This window comes from Ruditapes philippinarum, unplaced genomic scaffold (genome assembly GCF_026571515.1).
Source record: "Ruditapes philippinarum isolate M1 unplaced genomic scaffold, ASM2657151v2 ctg1019_1_1_1_1, whole genome shotgun sequence".
NCBI classification, from domain to species: domain Eukaryota; kingdom Metazoa; phylum Mollusca; class Bivalvia; order Venerida; family Veneridae; genus Ruditapes; species Ruditapes philippinarum.
This window is the reverse complement of record NW_026857033.1, coordinates 114,303-133,938: the sequence shown is the minus strand read 5'-3', so window position 1 is coordinate 133,938 and position 19,636 is coordinate 114,303. Positions and strand designations below refer to the sequence as shown.

The 19,636-nt window shown below is 30.7% G+C and overlaps 1 protein-coding gene across 5 annotated transcripts in view; it reads left to right on the top strand.

The window, feature by feature from the left end:
• LOC132748578 (uncharacterized) overlaps positions 1 to 18,438 on the top strand; it is a 70,031-nt gene extending 51,593 nt beyond the window's left edge. For 3 of the 5 annotated variants that reach the window (XM_060738188.1, XM_060738186.1, XM_060738185.1), the window contains 19 exons: positions 1,225 to 1,338; positions 2,051 to 2,144; positions 2,398 to 2,472; positions 2,762 to 2,814; positions 3,128 to 3,218; positions 6,339 to 6,473; positions 8,334 to 8,360; positions 10,331 to 10,477; positions 10,785 to 10,999; positions 11,402 to 11,540; positions 12,296 to 12,349; positions 12,664 to 12,797; positions 13,259 to 13,393; positions 13,843 to 13,979; positions 14,386 to 14,525; positions 15,119 to 15,241; positions 15,828 to 15,905; positions 16,422 to 16,569; positions 17,294 to 18,438. In XM_060738188.1, the coding sequence (XP_060594171.1) occupies positions 1,225 to 1,338; positions 2,051 to 2,144; positions 2,398 to 2,472; positions 2,762 to 2,814; positions 3,128 to 3,218; positions 6,339 to 6,473; positions 8,334 to 8,360; positions 10,331 to 10,477; positions 10,785 to 10,999; positions 11,402 to 11,540; positions 12,296 to 12,349; positions 12,664 to 12,797; positions 13,259 to 13,393; positions 13,843 to 13,979; positions 14,386 to 14,525; positions 15,119 to 15,241; positions 15,828 to 15,905; positions 16,422 to 16,569; positions 17,294 to 17,442 (2,188 nt within the window). In that variant the 3' untranslated portion in view covers positions 17,443 to 18,438. The remainder of the gene's footprint in view (positions 1 to 1,224; positions 1,339 to 2,050; positions 2,145 to 2,397; positions 2,473 to 2,761; positions 2,815 to 3,127; positions 3,219 to 6,338; positions 6,474 to 8,333; positions 8,361 to 10,330; positions 10,478 to 10,784; positions 11,000 to 11,401; positions 11,541 to 12,295; positions 12,350 to 12,663; positions 12,798 to 13,258; positions 13,394 to 13,842; positions 13,980 to 14,385; positions 14,526 to 15,118; positions 15,242 to 15,827; positions 15,906 to 16,421; positions 16,570 to 17,293) is intronic. The other 2 variants (XM_060738189.1, XM_060738187.1) reach the window with 1 other exon arrangement.
• The last annotated feature ends 1,198 nt before the right edge of the window (positions 18,439 to 19,636 follow it).

The following is a 19,636-nucleotide window of genomic DNA, read 5'->3' as shown; positions in this document are numbered from 1 at the left end:
CCTTTATGAAATTTCATAGTGTTTGTTCAAAGAACTTAACTCAAAAATTAACACAGAGATAGTGAATAGTGAAAGGAATTGCAGTGTCAAGGAACCATAATTCTGCCTTGCTTAATCTTTGATTTGTCTCCCTTGATGATATTGAAAAATGTTTAATTATCCTTGTCAAGAGTATAACTCCTAAACTATCAATGCTATCTCATTCGAACTAACCACAGTTACAGAAATATGTTCTCTAGATTGCTTAGTTTTTAGCTTGACTAACGAAGTAAATAGAGAGCTGTCCTACTCGCCTTGGCATCAGCATCCGCATTAAAGTTTTGGTGCAGTAAAATATTTTTCAGTATAACTTTTTCATTTTTTAAGGTATCAACTTCAAATATATGTTCCTTATCATCAACCACATCCTATGTGACAAGGTTCATAACTCTAGCACCAATATTATCAGATTTATCTCCCCTAGAACTTAGAATTTTCTTTAAAAAATATCATTTTTTACTGTAATTTCTTTATTTCTTGAGGGATCAACTTTATACATCAAATATATGTTCCTTATCATCAACCACATCTTATGTGACAAGATTCATAACTCTAGCACCAATATTTTCAGATTTATCTCTGCTTGAACTTAGAATTTTCCTTAAAAAAATGTTATTTTTTACTGTTACTTTTTTTATTTCTTAAGGGATCAACTTAATTCTTCAATTGTTCCTTATCATTAAACACATCTTATGTGACAAAGTTCATAACTCTAGTACCAATATTGCAAGAATTTTCCCCGTTAACTTAGATTTTTTTTACTTGAAAAATGTTATTTTTTACTATAACTTCTTTAGTTTTAAAGGTATGTGACCTCAAACTTCAAATACATATTCCTTATCATCAACCAGATCTTATGTGAGAAGGTTCACAACTCTTGAAGCAAGTTTTTCAGATAATCTCCCTTTGAACTTAGAAATTTCTTTAAGAAATATTATAACTTCTTTACTATTTAAGGTATCTACTTTAAACTTCAAATATATTTTCTTATCATTACACACATGTTGTGTGACAAGGTCCATAACTCTAGTGTGACTATTTCTAGATTTTACCCCCTTGAACTTGGAATTTATGTTAACAACAATAACTTGTTGTCAAAAGACATTTGAAGTCCCATGTTCAGAGAGCATTCATTGCCATAAGTAATATTTCTTTTCAATTTTTGCTATTATTTTATACTTTCAGACCAGAAGATGCTATACCAGATTTTGAGAGTGTGTTAAAGTTGAACAAAGACAATGCCTGTGCTCACGTGAATCTTGGGTTGATAATGATGAATCATTATGATAATTATCATAGGTAACATATTTAAAAAAAATACCATAAAAAATGTTAAAAATATCATAAGCTAAGTTGTACATTGTAGCAGTTATAACAGTAAGTTCTTGGTTTAAATGACAAATGATTATTGCAGATAAAAGAGGACCAAAAAGTATTGAAATATCATTTTTATCTACAACCTTGGTGTTTGTACATAGAACCTAAATTACAAGAAAGCTAACAATTATTCAGATTTACAAAATGTAATTAGCATGGCCTTTTTAAAAAGAATTTCATCATTGTATTAGTTATCAATAGCCATGTTTTATCGCCAGCCGTTCTCTTCTTCATAAACTCAAAGTGAATTAGTCTAGAAGGTATATATTACAATGAATAATTATATGAGCCGCGTCACGACAAAACCAACATAATGGGTTTGCGACCAGCATGGATCCAGACCAGCCTGCGCATCCACGCAGTCTGATCAGGATCCATGCTGTTCGCTATTAGTTTCTCTACTTGTAAAAGAGTTGGTAAGCGAACAGCATGGACCCTGATCAGACTGCGCGGATGCCCAGTCTGGTCTGGATCCATGCTCGTCGCAAACCCATTATGTTGGTTTTGTCGTGACACGGCTCATATTTAGATTATTTAGTATAGTAGACCAATCCTCTTCAAACACTCATTTTTTTATATCAAACAAGTATGTCTTTTTTTAAGTAAAAGATGTTTGTTTTATTTCTTCATTTAGAGCCATCAAAAGGTTTACATCAGCCATTAAAGTAGATCCGACCTATGTTAGAGCCTATGTGTGTAGAGGGGAAGCTTATCATAAAATACATGAGGTAAGATCAGTATAAGCATAATGTTATTTGTTAATTTAGAGCATCTAAAGAAGTATCACTTTTTAGCTTGACTTTTAGAGGAACTGTTTAGCAATGAAGACACATGTTAAGTTTCTTTCTTTTTTCTTTTACTTTTGAATGTTACATTTCTTTAAAAGATACACACTACCTAACAATGTTGTCATATACATATATTATATACAACAAAAACTGAGAAGTATGTATTTATAAAGAATATGTTTATATATTTCAGCTGAAACTAGCTCTGAGGGATTTTACTAGAGCTATACATCTACGACCAGATGTACACCATTACTATATGTACAGGGTGAGATTTTAACCTGTAACAACTTTCCTATAAAACTCATATGATTTTAATCCATGAAAAACTTGTTGTGCACTAAAAGCAATATACATGTTTTATATATTTATCAGACTTACAGGTAAATGAAAGACTTAATTATTAAAAGCAACCATGTGCAATCCAAGTGCCAAAAATTTGGTGGACAAAAAATGACTTTGTAAATTGAATTGTAAAACAGAACTATTACATGAAAGTTTAAAAAAGAATGAACATAAAATGTGGTAAAAGATGTAATATATTCTGTATTTTTCAGGGTCAACTTTTACTGGAACTAGGTCACCTTGACCTTGCAGCTTTCTGTGTCAGGTATTTTCTTATCTTTCACTTCTTTACTTATTTTTCTCTTAATGTGAAAAATATCTTTTTTATAATTAGCATAATACAGTGATTTTCTCTATTTCAGTGATATATTCAATTTCATGGCATGATTTGTTGCAACAGTTATGTAACTGCATTATAAGTACAGACATACAATTGTTTTGCACCAAAGTCAAAAAGCTTCTTTTATTAATTTTTATGAAACTTCACCTTAAATATACTAACCTAAGATATTGAATGAAAGTTAACAAATTTAGTATTGGAATATCAAATCTGACATTAAAACATATTTTTATTATAGACATGCTTCAGAGATTGGCAGTAATGTATCTATGGGACAACGCCCCACCCAGCAAGCTGTTGTACACTCATTCTTGAAAAATTATGACAAGGTAAGTAGTATGTTATGTAATGTCTTATCATAAGGGATTATCATATAATGTTGTGTGTTGTTATTGTGTTTGTATGTCTGTGTGTCCATGAAATATATCTGTTCATGTTTTATGTTGTTGTTTTAATGTCAGTTAAGTGTACATTGTATTTGTATAAATCATTGTTCTTTCATTCCTGACAGGAAAACATGTTATATTATAACAACTTCACTAATTTAAAAGGTCAAGATCACAGATCTTAAAGGTCATATTGAAGGATCTGATATGTGCTATGTAAATGCTGTTTTGACATAATTCATTTTCATTTGTAAATATGTACCCTACTCAGAAAGTATTTGTGATGTATTTGTTGTTTTGTATAACTTTAAGGATATATTTGAATAGATCTATGTTGTAAGTCTAATAAATTATTGTTTATTTGTTCATTCTAGAAGCATACAAATTATGATAAGGTATTGTTATAAATGTTGAACATAACAATAAAATGCATAGTAAAATCTGCACCTATTATGTACATTATGTATACAAGCACTGCTAATATGACATTTCTCAGGTCATACTGTTTTTACTTTGTTCACAGATGATGGCCTAAATTTTAATTATTATGTTATGTGTGGCCTGAGAAACCAAATTAAGTAAATTGCTTTTCGATTTTTATACATAACAATAGGTTAATCACATTAATTTTAATGTAAAATTTAGAAGAGAAAGTACTACTTTTGTTAACAGGTATGTATAAAAAGTAAATCATGCACAATAGCAAATTATTTAGAAAAATATGCTATTTTATTTAGATATTCTTATCAATGCACATATAATAATAAATAATTCTATGTTAATGAGAATCTGTGAGCTAAATGAAGAATGTTTACATTTTATTTTTCAATTTCAACAACTGAACTGCAATATTATACACGAAAATCAATTTTGTTTTCTCTTTTTTTCCAAAACTATTTTGTATAGACAAGTTTGATTTTAGTATCAAAATATGGTACAGTTAATGATACAAGTCAGTGTTTACTCATGTTACATTGTATTTTCATCAAATGGATTTGCTCTGCTTTGAATTTGGAACAGTCCATTCAAAGTTTAAGGGATTTCAATATCAAAATACAAAGTTTACGCTACCAACAGTGTTAGAGCCTGGTCAGACTGCAAGGATGTGTGGCTATACTGGTGGCAAAGGCTTAACACTTTTGGTTCCAGCAAATAAAGGATTATTTCTGTTTTAAGCATAAATTTTATGTATACAATGAAAAATTGTTATCTTTATGAATGTAAAATAAAATATAATGTGAAAATCTAGTTCTGCATAATGAATTCTTATAATTGTGTTGTTTAATATGCAATTGTGTATATGATTAATGTTGTGTTGTTGTACATGCAAATGTATGTTAAATTGATGTTGTGTTGTGTTGTTTGATATGTATTTGTTGTTATACCCCCAAAAACAAAGTTTGGGGGGGGGGTATATAGGAGTCACCCGGTGGTCTGTTGGTCGGTCGGTTGGTCCAGACGTCCGTTGCATTTTCCTTGTCCGGAGCATAACTTGAAGACTAATAGTTGGAATTCAATATAACTACATACAATGGTCAAGCACATTGAGAGGAAGTGCAGTGCACAAGAACCATAACTCTATCTAAAGTAATTACAGAGTTATTGCCCTTTGTTACTTTTCCATTGCTTTCTTTTGTCCGGACCATAACTTGAAGACTAATGGTTGGAATTCATTATAACTTCATACAATGGTCAAGCACATTGAGAGGAAGTGCAGTGCACAAGAACCATAACTCTATCTTGACTAATTACAGAGTTATTGCCCTTTGTTACTTTTCCTTGTCCAGGGCATAACTTGAAAACTACAGGTTGGAATTAAAAACAACTTCATACAATTGTCAAACACAATAAGGGGAAGTGCAGTGCAAAAGAACAATAACTCTATCTAAAGTAATTACAGAGTTATTGCCCTTTGTTACTTTTCCATTGCATTCTTTTGTCCGGACCATAACTTGAAGACTAATTGTTGGAATTCATTTTAACTTCATACAATGGTCAAGCACATTGAGAGGAAGTGCAGTGCTCAAGAACCATAACTCCATCTTGACTTATTACAGAGTTACTGCCCTTTGTTACTTTTCCTTGTCCAGAGCATGACATGAAAACTACAGGTTGGAATTCAAAACAACTTCATACAATGGTCAAGCACAATAAGGGGAAGTGTAGTGCACAAGAACCATAACTCCATCTTGACTAATTACAGAGTTATTGCTCTTTGTTACTTTTCCATTGCTTTTTTTTGTCCGGAGCATAACTTGAAGACTAATGGTTGGAATTCAATATAACTTCATACAATGGTCAAGCACATTGAGAGGAAGTGCAGTGCACAAGAACCATAACTCCATCTTGACTAATTACAGAGTTATTGCCCTTTGTTACTTTTTCTTGTCCAGAGCATAACTTGAAAACTACTGTTTGGAATTCAATACAACTTCATACAGTTGTCAAGGACATTAAAAGGAAGTGCAGTGCATAAGAGCCATAACTCCATTTTTACAAAACACAGAGTTACTGCCCTTTGATACTTTTCCTTGTCCGGAGCACTGGTTGGAATTCAAAACAACTTCATACAGTGGTCAATCACAATAAGAGGAAGTGCAGTGCACAAGAACTATAACTTCATCTTCAGTATTTATAGAGTTATTGCCCCTTGTTCCTTTTCCTTGTCTTTCTGGACTTATTACAGAGTAATTCAATAAAACTTCATCAATGGCCAACCACATTGAAAGGAAATGCGACATACAAGAACCACAACTATCTTTAATTGCCCACAACCATAACTCTATATTTCAATTCTTTACAAGGTATTCTGTTACTAGTAACATCCTCATTTCCGAAGCAGTCTTGTGGGGGTATTAATCACATTCAGTAATAGTTCTAGTTTAATATATATTTATATGTTTATTATATATATATTTATATGTTTAATCAATGTTACATGCTATAGATAAGAATCCTAGAATTTATGCTAAATTTATAGTGTATTTTACCATATTTGTTAACTATATATTTTATTTGAGAGTTTGTTGTCATGGAGATATAAATTATTATGTTATATTGAAGGCTATAGAGGCGTTACAGACGGCATCCCGATCCAAACCAACCGCCTCCATGTACATGCTGTTAGGTAAAACTCAGATGAAGGCCAAGAAATTTGAAAATGCCATCACTAGTTTCCAACTGGCACTGTCTGTTTATGTAAGTAATAATCATGTAATTTATATGCAGGTATGATTACAACAAGGGTATTTTTTGGAATAAATGATGTATAAAAATTTAAATATATAAAAATTCTTAATCATGGATTTATATCATTGCTTAATATGATTGAGTTCTTCTTGCTATTACATAAGTAAAGCAAATCATTCCTGTCATATTGTTAAATGCATTCTTAATTGTGAAAAAAGAAGTTTGTATTACAGTTAAATAAAACATTTAGAAATAACTGTATGAAATTTTGATGACAAAATAATATAGTGATTTAAATACTGAATTATTAAACTGAGACCAGGACACTGTTTTATATTAAGAACAATTATTTTATAGTCAAATTTGGCACTTGTAAGTGGAACCTAATGTTTTGTTTTGTCATAATAGATCATTTCCTACAATGAATGCAATATAAATATTTTTTTCTTCTATTGATGTACTTGTAATTTGCATACAGCATGTATGAATACACTAAATATACATGTATAATTGTTTTATAACAGAAATCGATGGTAATATGCAATGCACTTGTACATGGTATAAAGTGCACATTTATTATATTGTTATAGTTTCTATTAAAGGGTATGATTGAATGGTTATCAAGTTTTCATGCCTTGTATCTATTTTTATGACAATCTTGTTTGAAACATTTTAGTTATAGTTGATGTCAATCAATGAAAATATGAAGTTTTAAGTTTTAACTGTATTTTCATTTGAGCTGCATCAAGACAAAACCAACATAGTGCGTTTGCGAACAGCATGGATCCAGACCAGCCTGCGCATCCGTGCAGTCTGATCTGGATCCATGCTGTTTGCTAACCAACCCTATTACAAAAACTGAAACTAATAGCGAACAGCATGGATCCTGATCAGACTGTGCGGATGCGCAGGCTTGTCTGGATCCATGCTGGTCGCAAACACATTATGTTGGTTTTGTCGTGACGCCGCTCATTTATTGTCAAATGCTTGAAACATTTTGGTATTCGTCTTCTCTTGGTTGGTCTAATTTCAAGCATTTTTGTCTATCTTTACAGTTTAAATTGTTTGTAAAAAAGAATAATTCACACATATCACACCAAACAGCTATGCAAGAATCATCATGTCTAAAGTTAACTTTCATTTCTTATGGAATAAGATATTAATTTCACTTTTAGTGAATAATTATACACTGAATACATTGATTGATTATACACTGAACATGTATATTGCTTTTATAAACTAGCTGCATACCTTAACACTTTAATTTCATGGAGAAGAAAAATGCACAAATATTTTTTTTAATGACTTAAGTATCATGATACTTTAAATATGCATTGCACTTGTACAGTCGCTTAAGAATTAGGCTCTGTATTTGAAAAAAAGTGTACAGTATATCATACGCCTAAAAAAAAATTACTTCTCTTTTGTTCAGATTTTGTTTAAGCATTTAACAAAAAGTATGTTTAAAAAAAACAACAACATATAAGTGATATACTGGTGGATTGTATCACTGTGATTGGTCGTTTAATGTTGTATACAACTTGAACAATCAGTTCAAGCAATACAATTTATCAAACTAGAACACTCATGTTGTAGTAACTACATGTATGTATTGTTGCTGAAACAGGTTTGTTTTAGATACGCATTGTACTTTTAAAAAAATAATAATAATAATAAAAATAATAAAAAAAACACATGAAAATAAGAATTCAACTTACGAAGAAACGTTTTACTAGAAAAAAGCACTGCAGGCAATTGTTCAATTATGCAAAGGCTGAGCAATATTGATAACTATGTACTGTTTAAAGATGATATAAGATTAAGAAAGATGTTATAAAAATAAGATGTTGAACATATAATTGTTTAAAGGAACAGGAGTATAGATTTCAGCATTCAGTAAGCATACCTTGGTTCGGTTATGCCTAGCCCTGCTTCTGAAATATGGGGCTTTATTGTTGTAGCTATTATAACAATTGATGGTTTTATGCTGGAACATTTTGCCAATTAGACTTAATAAATCATGTCCATACAGCTTTTAATTCTATCTTAAACTAAGGAAACTTAGTTGTAAACAATTTTGTACAATTTTGAAATGAAAGCTATACTTTTGAAAAATAGTGCAACTATCTATAAGTTCACAAATTTTCACCTTTTTGGATAAGTTTGGAATTCTATGAAAGTTTTATGAAAGTTATTTGTACTGTTAAAATTAATTGTAAAATCAGTCAATCTATTATTTGGCAAGCAGTCATTTAATAGCCTGGTGAAACACTGATCTTGTTGAATATAAGATGTATGGATATGTATATATATTTTGGGTGTCTGTTGTGAAATGGCCATTGTCCAAGCAGAATAAAGAAAGCACAAACATTCTATCCTCAAGCACTAAAAATACCCTAAGAGTAAGAACTACATTTACCATATGTGTTATAAATGCAGTTTATGCTGGCTTTAGCTTGTTAGGGTTTAATCTATATATGAAGATACTCCTGAACTTGGAAAATGTTTGGTTGTTTTTTCTGCTTATCTCGGGGTACAGACAAACCTTTATAGTTATAACATGGTAAATACATGTATATGGATATAAATGCCAAAATGTTAATCAGGCTATTAACTGCACAGTTGGGCTGTTATGGTAAAAATTCTGTTGTACCAAAGATGTAGATAACATTATTGTATGTCTCTGGTTGGACCCTCAGATTTGATGGGAAAAACCCACATTTGCCAAGTTCGGGATATCATTTACTGGTAAAGGTTCCCGCTGGTGCTTGTTGCACAAACTAATCAGTAGATTAAAGAAACTTACAGAAATATGGCATACTTAAAAATAGTTTAGTTGTACTTGAAAGCTGCACAAATACTGGTATAGAAATTTTGTTAATCTATAAAAAATAAGGTGAAAGGTTTATCACATAATGTTTAGAGTAGAAAACAAATCTTAAATTTAGATAAGTTTCTGTGATGGTGATTTGCATAATTTGAATATTGTATTTTTATTTGGAAAAAAAATGATTACTAATTTAAAGACATTCAATTTAAGTTGTATTGCAGATACATGTTTTTTCAAAGAATAAAGTATCAGTAATGAGATTTTAAGTTTATTGCTATGATTAAAGTTGGTCTGTAAATTCATTTTAGTAATGTTGAAGTGTTGCATCGAAATCATAATCAAAGCTTAAATGATAAAATTGAGCCGTGCCACGACAAAACCAACATAACGTGTTTATGACCAGCATGGATCCAGACCAGCCTGCGCATCCAGGTCGTCTGATCAGGATCTATGCTGTTCGTCTTCAAACCTATAACAAGTAGAGAAACTGATAGCAAACAGCAAGGATCCTGATGCGCAGGCTGGTCTGGATCCATGCTGGTTGCAAACGCATTATGGTGATTTTGTCATGGTGCAGCTCATATGAAATTGCTTTGGAAGTTGAATATGGTAAAGTAATATAAAAATTTGGTTGTTAAATTGTGTTTTACGCCAACAGCTAGCCTAGTGTTAAAATAAGTGTTGGGATTTTGCTTTTTGCTGAATATAAAAGATGTTAAGAGTATGAAGGAGTAACCTGAGTTAGGAAGGAAATAAAACTTCAGCAACGTTATTGTCTTCAACAGTATAGATAAAATGGTCTTTTGTTTGTTTACTTTTTAAAAAAAATATTTTGATGTAATTCATTGCAATTTGATTGTAATAAAAGTGAAAATAACATTTGTGATGTCAGATAATACATAAACAAAGAAAAAAAGTTAAGAATCATGTAGATTTGTAGTAGGTAACATCTTGAACAAACTGCATGTACATGAATATCTTTGTTATTTCGAAATTTCCAATATAAGATCTAATGATTATTGATATTTTGACACAGAAACCATGGAAGGCACGAGATCCCTGGCCCCAGGAGGCGGCAGATGCCCATTATCTAATTGGTCAATGTAGCATGGAATTGAGGAACTATCTCGATGCCCTCAATGCATTTACTGATGCTATCAAACTAAACTCTTCAATGGCGGAGGTAACTAATTTTATTATAACACTGATAGAAATATTCTTTCAATGAAGATGTGTTGCACTCATCATGGGCATATTTATTAGATGATTAAATATTAGTTTTATGGAAGTAAGCTTCTTTGCTATAATGTTATAATATCACATTACCATAACAATATATCTTTTATCATTGCGAACTTGGATATTTTTGATATATTTTAATCAATTTATGTTCTTTTTATTAATTTAAGAATCATCTCATTCCCAATTTGTACAGTAATGATATTTAGTACATATGTATCTGAGAACTTATGTTTTATAATATATTTTAGGCCCTGTATCAAAGGGGAATGGCAAGGATGAAGTTAAAGATGTCTAAAGGAATACAAGACTTCAACCGTGCACTGGCAATCAATCCTACCATATTCCAGGCGTATCTGTCCAGAGCTTGTTACTATGGCGGCAAGGGAAACTACACTAAAGCTATCCTTAACTGTAACGAGGCGATCAAACTTCAGCCAAATAGTGTTAGAGCTTTTCTTTACAGGTAATTCATGGTCATTTGTATGCTTCTAAAATATTTTTGATGGAGGCCAATTATAGTAAGATGATGTGTGGAACTTATACCCCCCCACTGTGGCTGCTCAAGGTCGACCTTGAAGGTCAAATGTCTGACAATTTTGTGTGTGCATTTTAAATTCTTTACTCCTTTAAGGACTTTCTTCAAAGTTAGGTAAAAATTTAATGTCCACTGTTGAAAATAATGATTAATGATCCTACATAAAATCCTGTATTATAGTGATGATGGGGTTATGGGTCAGTCTTGTGATGCTTTGTACATGTAGTTATGTCAACTGATGGAAATACCTTACATTTTTTCATTAAGAAAAAAAACCAACTCAATTATTGATTTATTCATTTATTGTATATTTATATCATTTATTACTAGAGGAGCATTGAAGTATCATATCAAGGCATATGAACTTGCCATCAAAGATCTATCAAAGGCTGCAAGTATAGACAGTACATGTGCACTAGCATACTTTAATCGTGCCGTCTGCTACCAGGAAAATAGAGATTATCAAAAGGTATGTTACATATTTAAAATGTATTTCTACCAAAGCTAAAATATTATCATTTTTCATATATTCGTTATGTATATATATTATTATGAAAGCAGCAGACTGGAAAGATTTTTTTTGTTGCTGATGCCATGATAGAACTGGTCATCTAAAGGAGGAAAAATGTGTAAGTGGGAAGGTGTCTCAGGCAGTATAGCTGCATAATGATATTGCCAGGGCCCAGTTCAATTTCCTGTCAAACTGTATATTTTTCTTACTCTAAGGCACTCTGTGACACTGATCATAGAGACACATTAATTACCAGGTATTAGCATTAAAATTTTGTGCAATTATAATGTCTGCCCCTTAACCTACAGGTCATTGCCTTGAAATATACAGGAGTAACATTGTTTCTCTTTCTTCGTCTAACATGGAAGGCCTTTATGATTCATTGGTTATTATTGATAACGTTGTGTCAACTACCCTCACTTGGGTTCAAATCCTACCATGTATGCAATGAAGGATTCTACTGACAACCTTGATTCAAGCTTTAAATGATGACAAAGTCATGCCTGAAATTATGTATGGAGAGTTTTTTCAGCATTTAAACAGAAAAACTTCTCATGTCCTGCAACTATGTAGGAGATAATATGCCCAGTCAAAGAAAAACTATGTGACATTAGCCCTGGCTAGCCTAGGAAGTTTTCTTGAAATTAGTTTGAAGAAACTCAAAGCTCTCAACATAACAAATATGCTTGTAATGTGTTTATTTTATATTTTAGGCTCTAACAGACTATGGTATTGTCCTGCTTCTAGGAGATTCACTTAAACTTAAGGTAAGTCTTATAATACTGCTTTAAATATTGCTCGCATTCTTGATTTTGTCTGTGATTTCAACTATAATGTATTTTTCATCAATTGGACTTTCCTGAGGATAAATATTAAGACAATTTAAGTCTATGAGTTAGCATGGGCTAAACAATTCTGATGTTCTCAAAAAAAGAAAAGAAAAAATTACAGAGGAAAATTAACTTGTACAGGTATGTCAGTAAGGATGAGGTATATTTCAATAAACAGAAAAATACAAGGGATACTATAGTTAAGATCTAATTTTTTTGTGCATATACATGTATACATTGTTTATATACAGGTGCTAATTAACAGAGGATTGTTGTATTTTGAGAAACAAGATTACTTGAATGCCCTGTATGACTTCAAGTTATCTGCCAACATGAATCCTAATGATCACAAGATACTTCATACACTAGGACTCTGCTTCCATAAGTAAGTTGCTTCTTTAACTAAGCAAGTGCTAATTGCTTCAGCTCTTTGATTATTTTAAATTCAAAGCAGCATAACCATTAAACAACTGTGTAATTGTAAGTTCTAAATTATTTGCTTTAAGTATGGTCATTTCTTTGAAATTACTTATTTTTCTCATATGTTTTGTGTTATTTGAATGTGTGCTTTTCGTTCTGAGCTGTATTGTTCTATTTTTTTTACATTTGGCATCCTTTAGTATAAGAAAATTGCATCAGCAAAAAATTTTCTTGATTGATACATGCATTTTTTATATGTTGTTTTTTTTAATTGTATAAAATTTGTATACATACATATTTGCATACAGATCAAGAAAATGAATTGTCATCAAAAATACAGAAATAAAGTAAAGATTTGACTGCAGTAATTATGCTTCATGAGATGGAATATTTGTGTTTATATTGTGTACATTTTACTATGTTCAGGTTAGGACGTTTACAGGAGGCTGTGAAGACATTTACATTGTGTGTTAAGAGTCAACCATTCTTCCTGGATGGTATCATAGCCAGGGGAAATGTTTATATGGACTTTGGTCATGAAAAGGGTCTAAGATATGCCATGTAAGTATATCATATGTTTACAACACTATACTAAAATGATATAGCAAAAATTATCTTTCTTGTGTCGGCGCCATATGACCTAAATTGTGTTGGTTTGCCGTAAAACCAAACAAAACAAGATGTATTTTTTGCAGGTAGTTTCATCATACTATTTCACTTATTATACCTATGTCTATTTGATTGAAAATTATCTTCTTAATGTGTTCTTAAGACATTGAGATCTTCATTTGTAAGCTTTGAAATCAAATGAGTGACTTATGTGAAGAGATTGCAATATTAACAGAAATAAAGAAAAAAACTGTACTGCTAAATCAGAGATATAACAAACTTTAATTCCTGAACAAGTTTCATATGACTGTTAAACTTATTGTTTTAAAGTTTGTTACTTAATGTCATCTAAGATATGGTGCTTTTGTTTAATTGAGCGCAATATTTTTATAACATTTTAGGCGTGACTACCAGCGAGTATTAAGGTTTGATGCGATGAATCTACCTGCACGAGTTAATCTAGCGTACACATTACAAGTGTCCGGTCACTTCATGCAGGCTTGGAGACAGTTTACTACAGCTATAGATCTAAAACCTAGTATGTGCAACTTTGTTAAATGAAAACAATCTTTATAAGAGTATAAATCTAACATTAGGTTCACTTCAAATGTAAAATAGTATTTAAAGTTTACTTCACTGAGACGTTTTTATAAGTCACAGCAAAATTCATTTTCGTATACTTCATAGTATAAATGGATTACATATATTTTTACATCTCTGATTTGATTTTTTTTATCATAAAAACTCTTACAGTAATTTTCACACAAACGAGCTAACACTGTTCCTAACAGATTTTTTATACATAACTTATATATACATGACTGTATATGCATGCATCAACATGTATAATATAGACACATCTTCAGTTCAATGGGTTTGGTACAATTTTGATATATAAGATGTTAATTTGGTAAAATTGTGAATTGTAATGTTTGTTGTTATAGATTATAAACCAGCACTTGAGGGTCGGTCAATAATTAATCTACAGATGAGTGACACATTCGCCTCCTTCCATGATATTAACACAGCTATAAAGGTCAACCCAACTGCTGAATTACTTACTAATAGAGGAGTCATACATCAGGTTTGTAAATCATTTTACAGTATATTATAGTTGTGCTACAAATACTAGTATATTGTGACACAGGGTCAGCCGATAGGTATCATGATATGGAACCCTGAGGTACAGTGGTATTTTCTTTCATATTTAATTACAATATAGAATAACTTATCTCTCCTTTTTATCGTACCAGTCAAATTCTACAGAATTATTTCTAATTCTACTGTTCTGGGGGTTAAAGTTCAAAGTCTTAGATTTTAGTTACTTTAGATTTAGTTAATATGTGTCTTAATTGGTTGACTGCCTTACATTGTCTAGTGTTTTGTGTAGTCAGATATACAACAATTGTTTTAATGATAATGATGTGAAATACAAATACATGTATAAAGAAATATTTAACTTTTGAAAACAGAATTTAAAGATATTTATCACAATGGAATCATCAATCACAACTTGATGAACCAATGTAAAGAATTTCTTCATGTATGTTTATTTAATTTACTTTGTAATAAAATTTATACTATGTTGACACTAGTATATGTACATTTTAACTCTTGTATGATTACAGTTGTATTTTAACAGTTTCACTCTTGTATGTTCCACTTGTATGTTTACAGTTTATGGATGATGGTGTTAATGCAATGCGTGACTACCAGGCTGCTATAGAACTGGATGAGACTTACTCCTTGGCATACTTCAATGCTGGAAATGTTTACTTCCACAGCAGGCAGTTCTCACAGGTAAATTATTTTACAACACCAGCTGTGTAGAGCAAAATTATTTTACAACACAACCTCAAAAGAGCAACCACTCTTTGGGAGACAAATATTTTGGTTGATACCGAGTGGTGTCGCTATACAGAGGTTAAATTTATTATATGAAACCTTCATTTTGGGAAAAAATGATACTGTTGTTGTAAAGAGGTGATTGCTCTACAGAGATCTACTTTGCAGAGGTTGTGCTATGAATATCAAATATAAGAAACTACCAAAGGAGATTAATATTTTGTATGATGTTATATGAATATGACAGACAAACCTCCCTATATAGACAAGAGTTTGGAAAAACAAAAAAAGTGATCTATATGCAAGTAGAAAAATAGAATTGTGCTACCTTTTATGTACACTTTCATGCACTAGGTCTTAAATAGAAGTGTTATTTATAAAAATTAGACTGTAAAACAGAAAAAACAGAAATATCTGAAAATGTTTGGATTTCTTTTCAGAATAATCTATTTCAATAATAAAAATGTTCATTAATGAACAACTAATTGAATATCATTGACATTTTAAAAAGTTTTTAATGGTAATTATTTGCTGATTTTAGGCCCTGGATTATTTTACCAAAACAATAAAATACAACCCGAAGGATGAGTCAGCTATCCTTAACAGAGCTATTACCAGAGTAAGTATTTTACTTGTGTTCTTCTTTTCTTAGTTCTCTTGCTCATCAGAGGTTCTACCTGATACAGATAAGGGTATCTATTTCACAAATGCCTTTGCAATTTCACCATCTTAATTTGTACATAAAGAGAATATTATTTATATATAATTGTTCATTGAAGTTATTTTGAGAAAAGATGCCCAAATTGAAGACAGATAACTGATTTTTTTTATCTACCCTCATGTATTATTCATTTATGACATGATCACTGATCAATAACACACTTCATGGCTATAAACAAATCCTTAGTTTAAAATTTTGCTAGATAATTATCTCTGAGATGAGTTGAATTCAGCATTCAGTATTTCAACATTTGAAATTAAATTTGAAACATTGAAAAAAAAAGATTTCAAATATGTATTACATAAAATTGGAAATAAGCCATTTTGCAAATAAAATTTACATATTTATCACAGCATGATTGTTTTAGGTAATACAATAAAATACAAGATTAAAATTGAATATTTTCTGCTCTAGGTGATGTTGAAGGATTCTCAAGGTGCCCTGGAAGATTTCCGGGCGGCCATCAAGTTAAGCCCATACTCTGCCCACATGTACATGAACAGAGGTAACCTGTATGCTTCAACACAACAATATGATATGGCAGAGAAAGACTTTACTAAAGGTAACACTAGTACATCTTTCTGGTCTAACAATTTTTTTTTTTATTTCAGTAATTTTGTCAATATGATCCTAGAAATATGCTGTTTTCATTGTTATTCAACTATAGTTATCAGTTGTAGCCATTATTTTACAAGTATTATAAGTTGTCTTCCTTTAGCATTTTCCAAATAACATAAGTGGTCTCCCTTTAGTATCTTAAAAGTTTCTCCCTTGGGCACTTTCTAAGATGTCTCCCTTTAATATTTATTTCACATGAAATATCTGTTGTCTCTCTTCAGTATTTTAAAATCTACCTTTGTCACATAATATGGTAAATGTTAAACTTGTCTGCATTCAAAGATATATTTATTATATGTGCTATATGTAACTTCTCTTCGGTGTTTATACTACGTAGTAAATTAGATAAAACATTAATAAAATAGGTAACCATGAAAGCAATGGGATCAATTATACTTCAATTTATTAAGTTTGGACACCTATACTTTTACAACAGTCCAGATCATATTTTCTCCTTCAACACTCATCTTCTCCTTTGAGATCTGTCAGACCTCAGAGCTGTAAAAGTTTTATTTTGTCAAATTTAATATACAGTAAGAAGCTGTGCTCTTTAGGCATTGTTTGAAAGCATGTATATACATGTAAATTACAGGTTATTACACCTACACATAAGGCATGGATGTAATTAATGAATCCTGTGAAATTGATTTTAAATTAATATTTTTCAGCTTTGGAATTGAACCCTGATGACCCTCTGGTATTAAAGCGGCGAGCTGATGTGCGAGGAAAATTAAGCAAGAGGAAAGAAGCGATACAAGACTATAGACAAGCTATTGAACTACAGGGCAGAATTAGATATCTTAAAATGGGAAAATAGTCTACAAAAAACAAAAACATTCTGAACATTGTATGTGTACTGTTGGAAAAACGTGTAAAAAAAACAACAACAAAAAACAACAAGACAATTGAATTTTTCATGTGGTTGCTTCTTTTCTATGTAAAACTTAAGTGTATCAACTTGGATGAGTTATAAAGTTATAAAGAAATCTAAATAAATATGGCGTTTACTGATTTGTTGGAAACTTTGTTTTGAAATTAAAATATTTTATCTTTTTTGGATTCTTAATGTATTTAAAATTCTAGAGTTAAATAAAAAAAATATCACACTTTAAAAATGCATAGAATGATATTACTTGATTTTTTTCTTTGATCATAATTCATAACATCTTATGTCTATATTTTATTTTAAATTAAATAATTTAAAGCAAAGGATATTTAATACAACAACATTTAATACATGTATCTATGCAGTATGTAGAGGCATGGGCGACTTATTCATGCCAATAGTTACCTCCCATTGCAATGCATTTTTATAATGTGATTGCTGAAAGTTTGAAAAAGTATAAAAGAATTTCTTCCTCATGAGTAATGCTGAAAAGTTGTCATATAACCCTGCTTGTTCCTAAGTGTCTTAAAAATCACTTGCCGAATCAATTATTGATTTTTTATTGAACTAACTTTTGTGGCTTAATGATTCATATTTTTTACCTACACACCTGCAGCATTTACTTATGTACTGTTCGTTAAATAAAGAACATTTCTGTTTTTGCTTTAACTCTTATTTAAAGTGACTTTAACTTGGATTGATATGGAAATTCTTAAGTATATAATATTGAATATAATTATAGAGTATTAAAGAGCAAAGCTGTTTGCTGGTTGTGTTATGTATATACTATATTGTGATGATTTATATATAGGCTGTGATAGGCTGGGAGAACTGTGTCTCTCATCTTTATTATTCTATGTGATTTATTGTTTCTTATAGTTTATTTTTCAATCTTTCTAGAAAAAGAGTAAAATTTTTAAGTATCAATATTTTGTTGTTGTTATTTCTTCTTTGACATGACTATATAAACATGTACATGTATTTTTGAAAATAAAAAATCGTCTTTAGCTTGACTTTTTCAGAAAACAAAAAGAGCTGTTGCTACAGTCATGTTGCTATATTTTTTTATTTCTCACTGGATTGCCTTCATACTTAGATACATCAACCCTTCGGACAAGACTTTCAAGTTGACCATACTGAACTTGAGCTTCTCTCATAAATGACCTTGACCTTCAAGGTCCAATGTTTAAATCTTGCTTGCTTTTTGCTGTAATGTTAATGTTAATGTGCTCTTCTTTTGGAGGAAATAAAGATATTATTATATTGTTATTTATAAATGGATTGTCTTCATACTTGGACACAACAATCCTTTGAACAAGACTTTCAAATAATCAAAATTGATTATGACCTTCAATCATCAATGACCTTGAAAAACTTATTGAATCTTGCTTGACTTTTAATATCAAAAATGTGGGTAGCAGTATTTATTATTAAAATATATATATTTTAATAATAAATACTGCTTCCCACATTTTTGATATTAAATACTGCTACCCCGTATGTTGATAGTAAATAATGCTGCCCACATATATTAATAGTAATAACTGCTCCCTAGATATATGCTGCTTCCCACATTTTAATATTAATACCCATATGTTACTGGTAAATACTGCTACCCACATATGTTAATAGTAATAACTGCTAGTAATTGTTTTGCTGCCCTCATATATTAATAGTAAATACTGCTGTCCACATATGTTACAAGTAAATGCTGCTGTCTACATATGTTAATAGTATTAACTACTGCCCACATATGTTTATAGTAATAACAGTTGCCCATATATGGTAATAATAATAACTGCTGGTAAATACTGCTGCTCACATATGTTTATATTGAATACTGCTACCTATGTATGGTAACAGAAAAAACTGCTTCTGACATTTTTATATTAAATACTGCTTCCCATATGTAACTAGTAAATACAGCTGCCCACATATGTTAATAGTAATAACTGCTGGTAAATTTTGCTGCCCACATATATCAATAGTAAATACAGTTGCCCACATATATTTCAAGTAAATGCTGCTGCCTACATATATGTTAATAGTATTAACTGCTGGTAAATATCACTTCCCAGATAAGTTAATATTAAATACTGCTGACCACATTTGTTAATAGTACAAA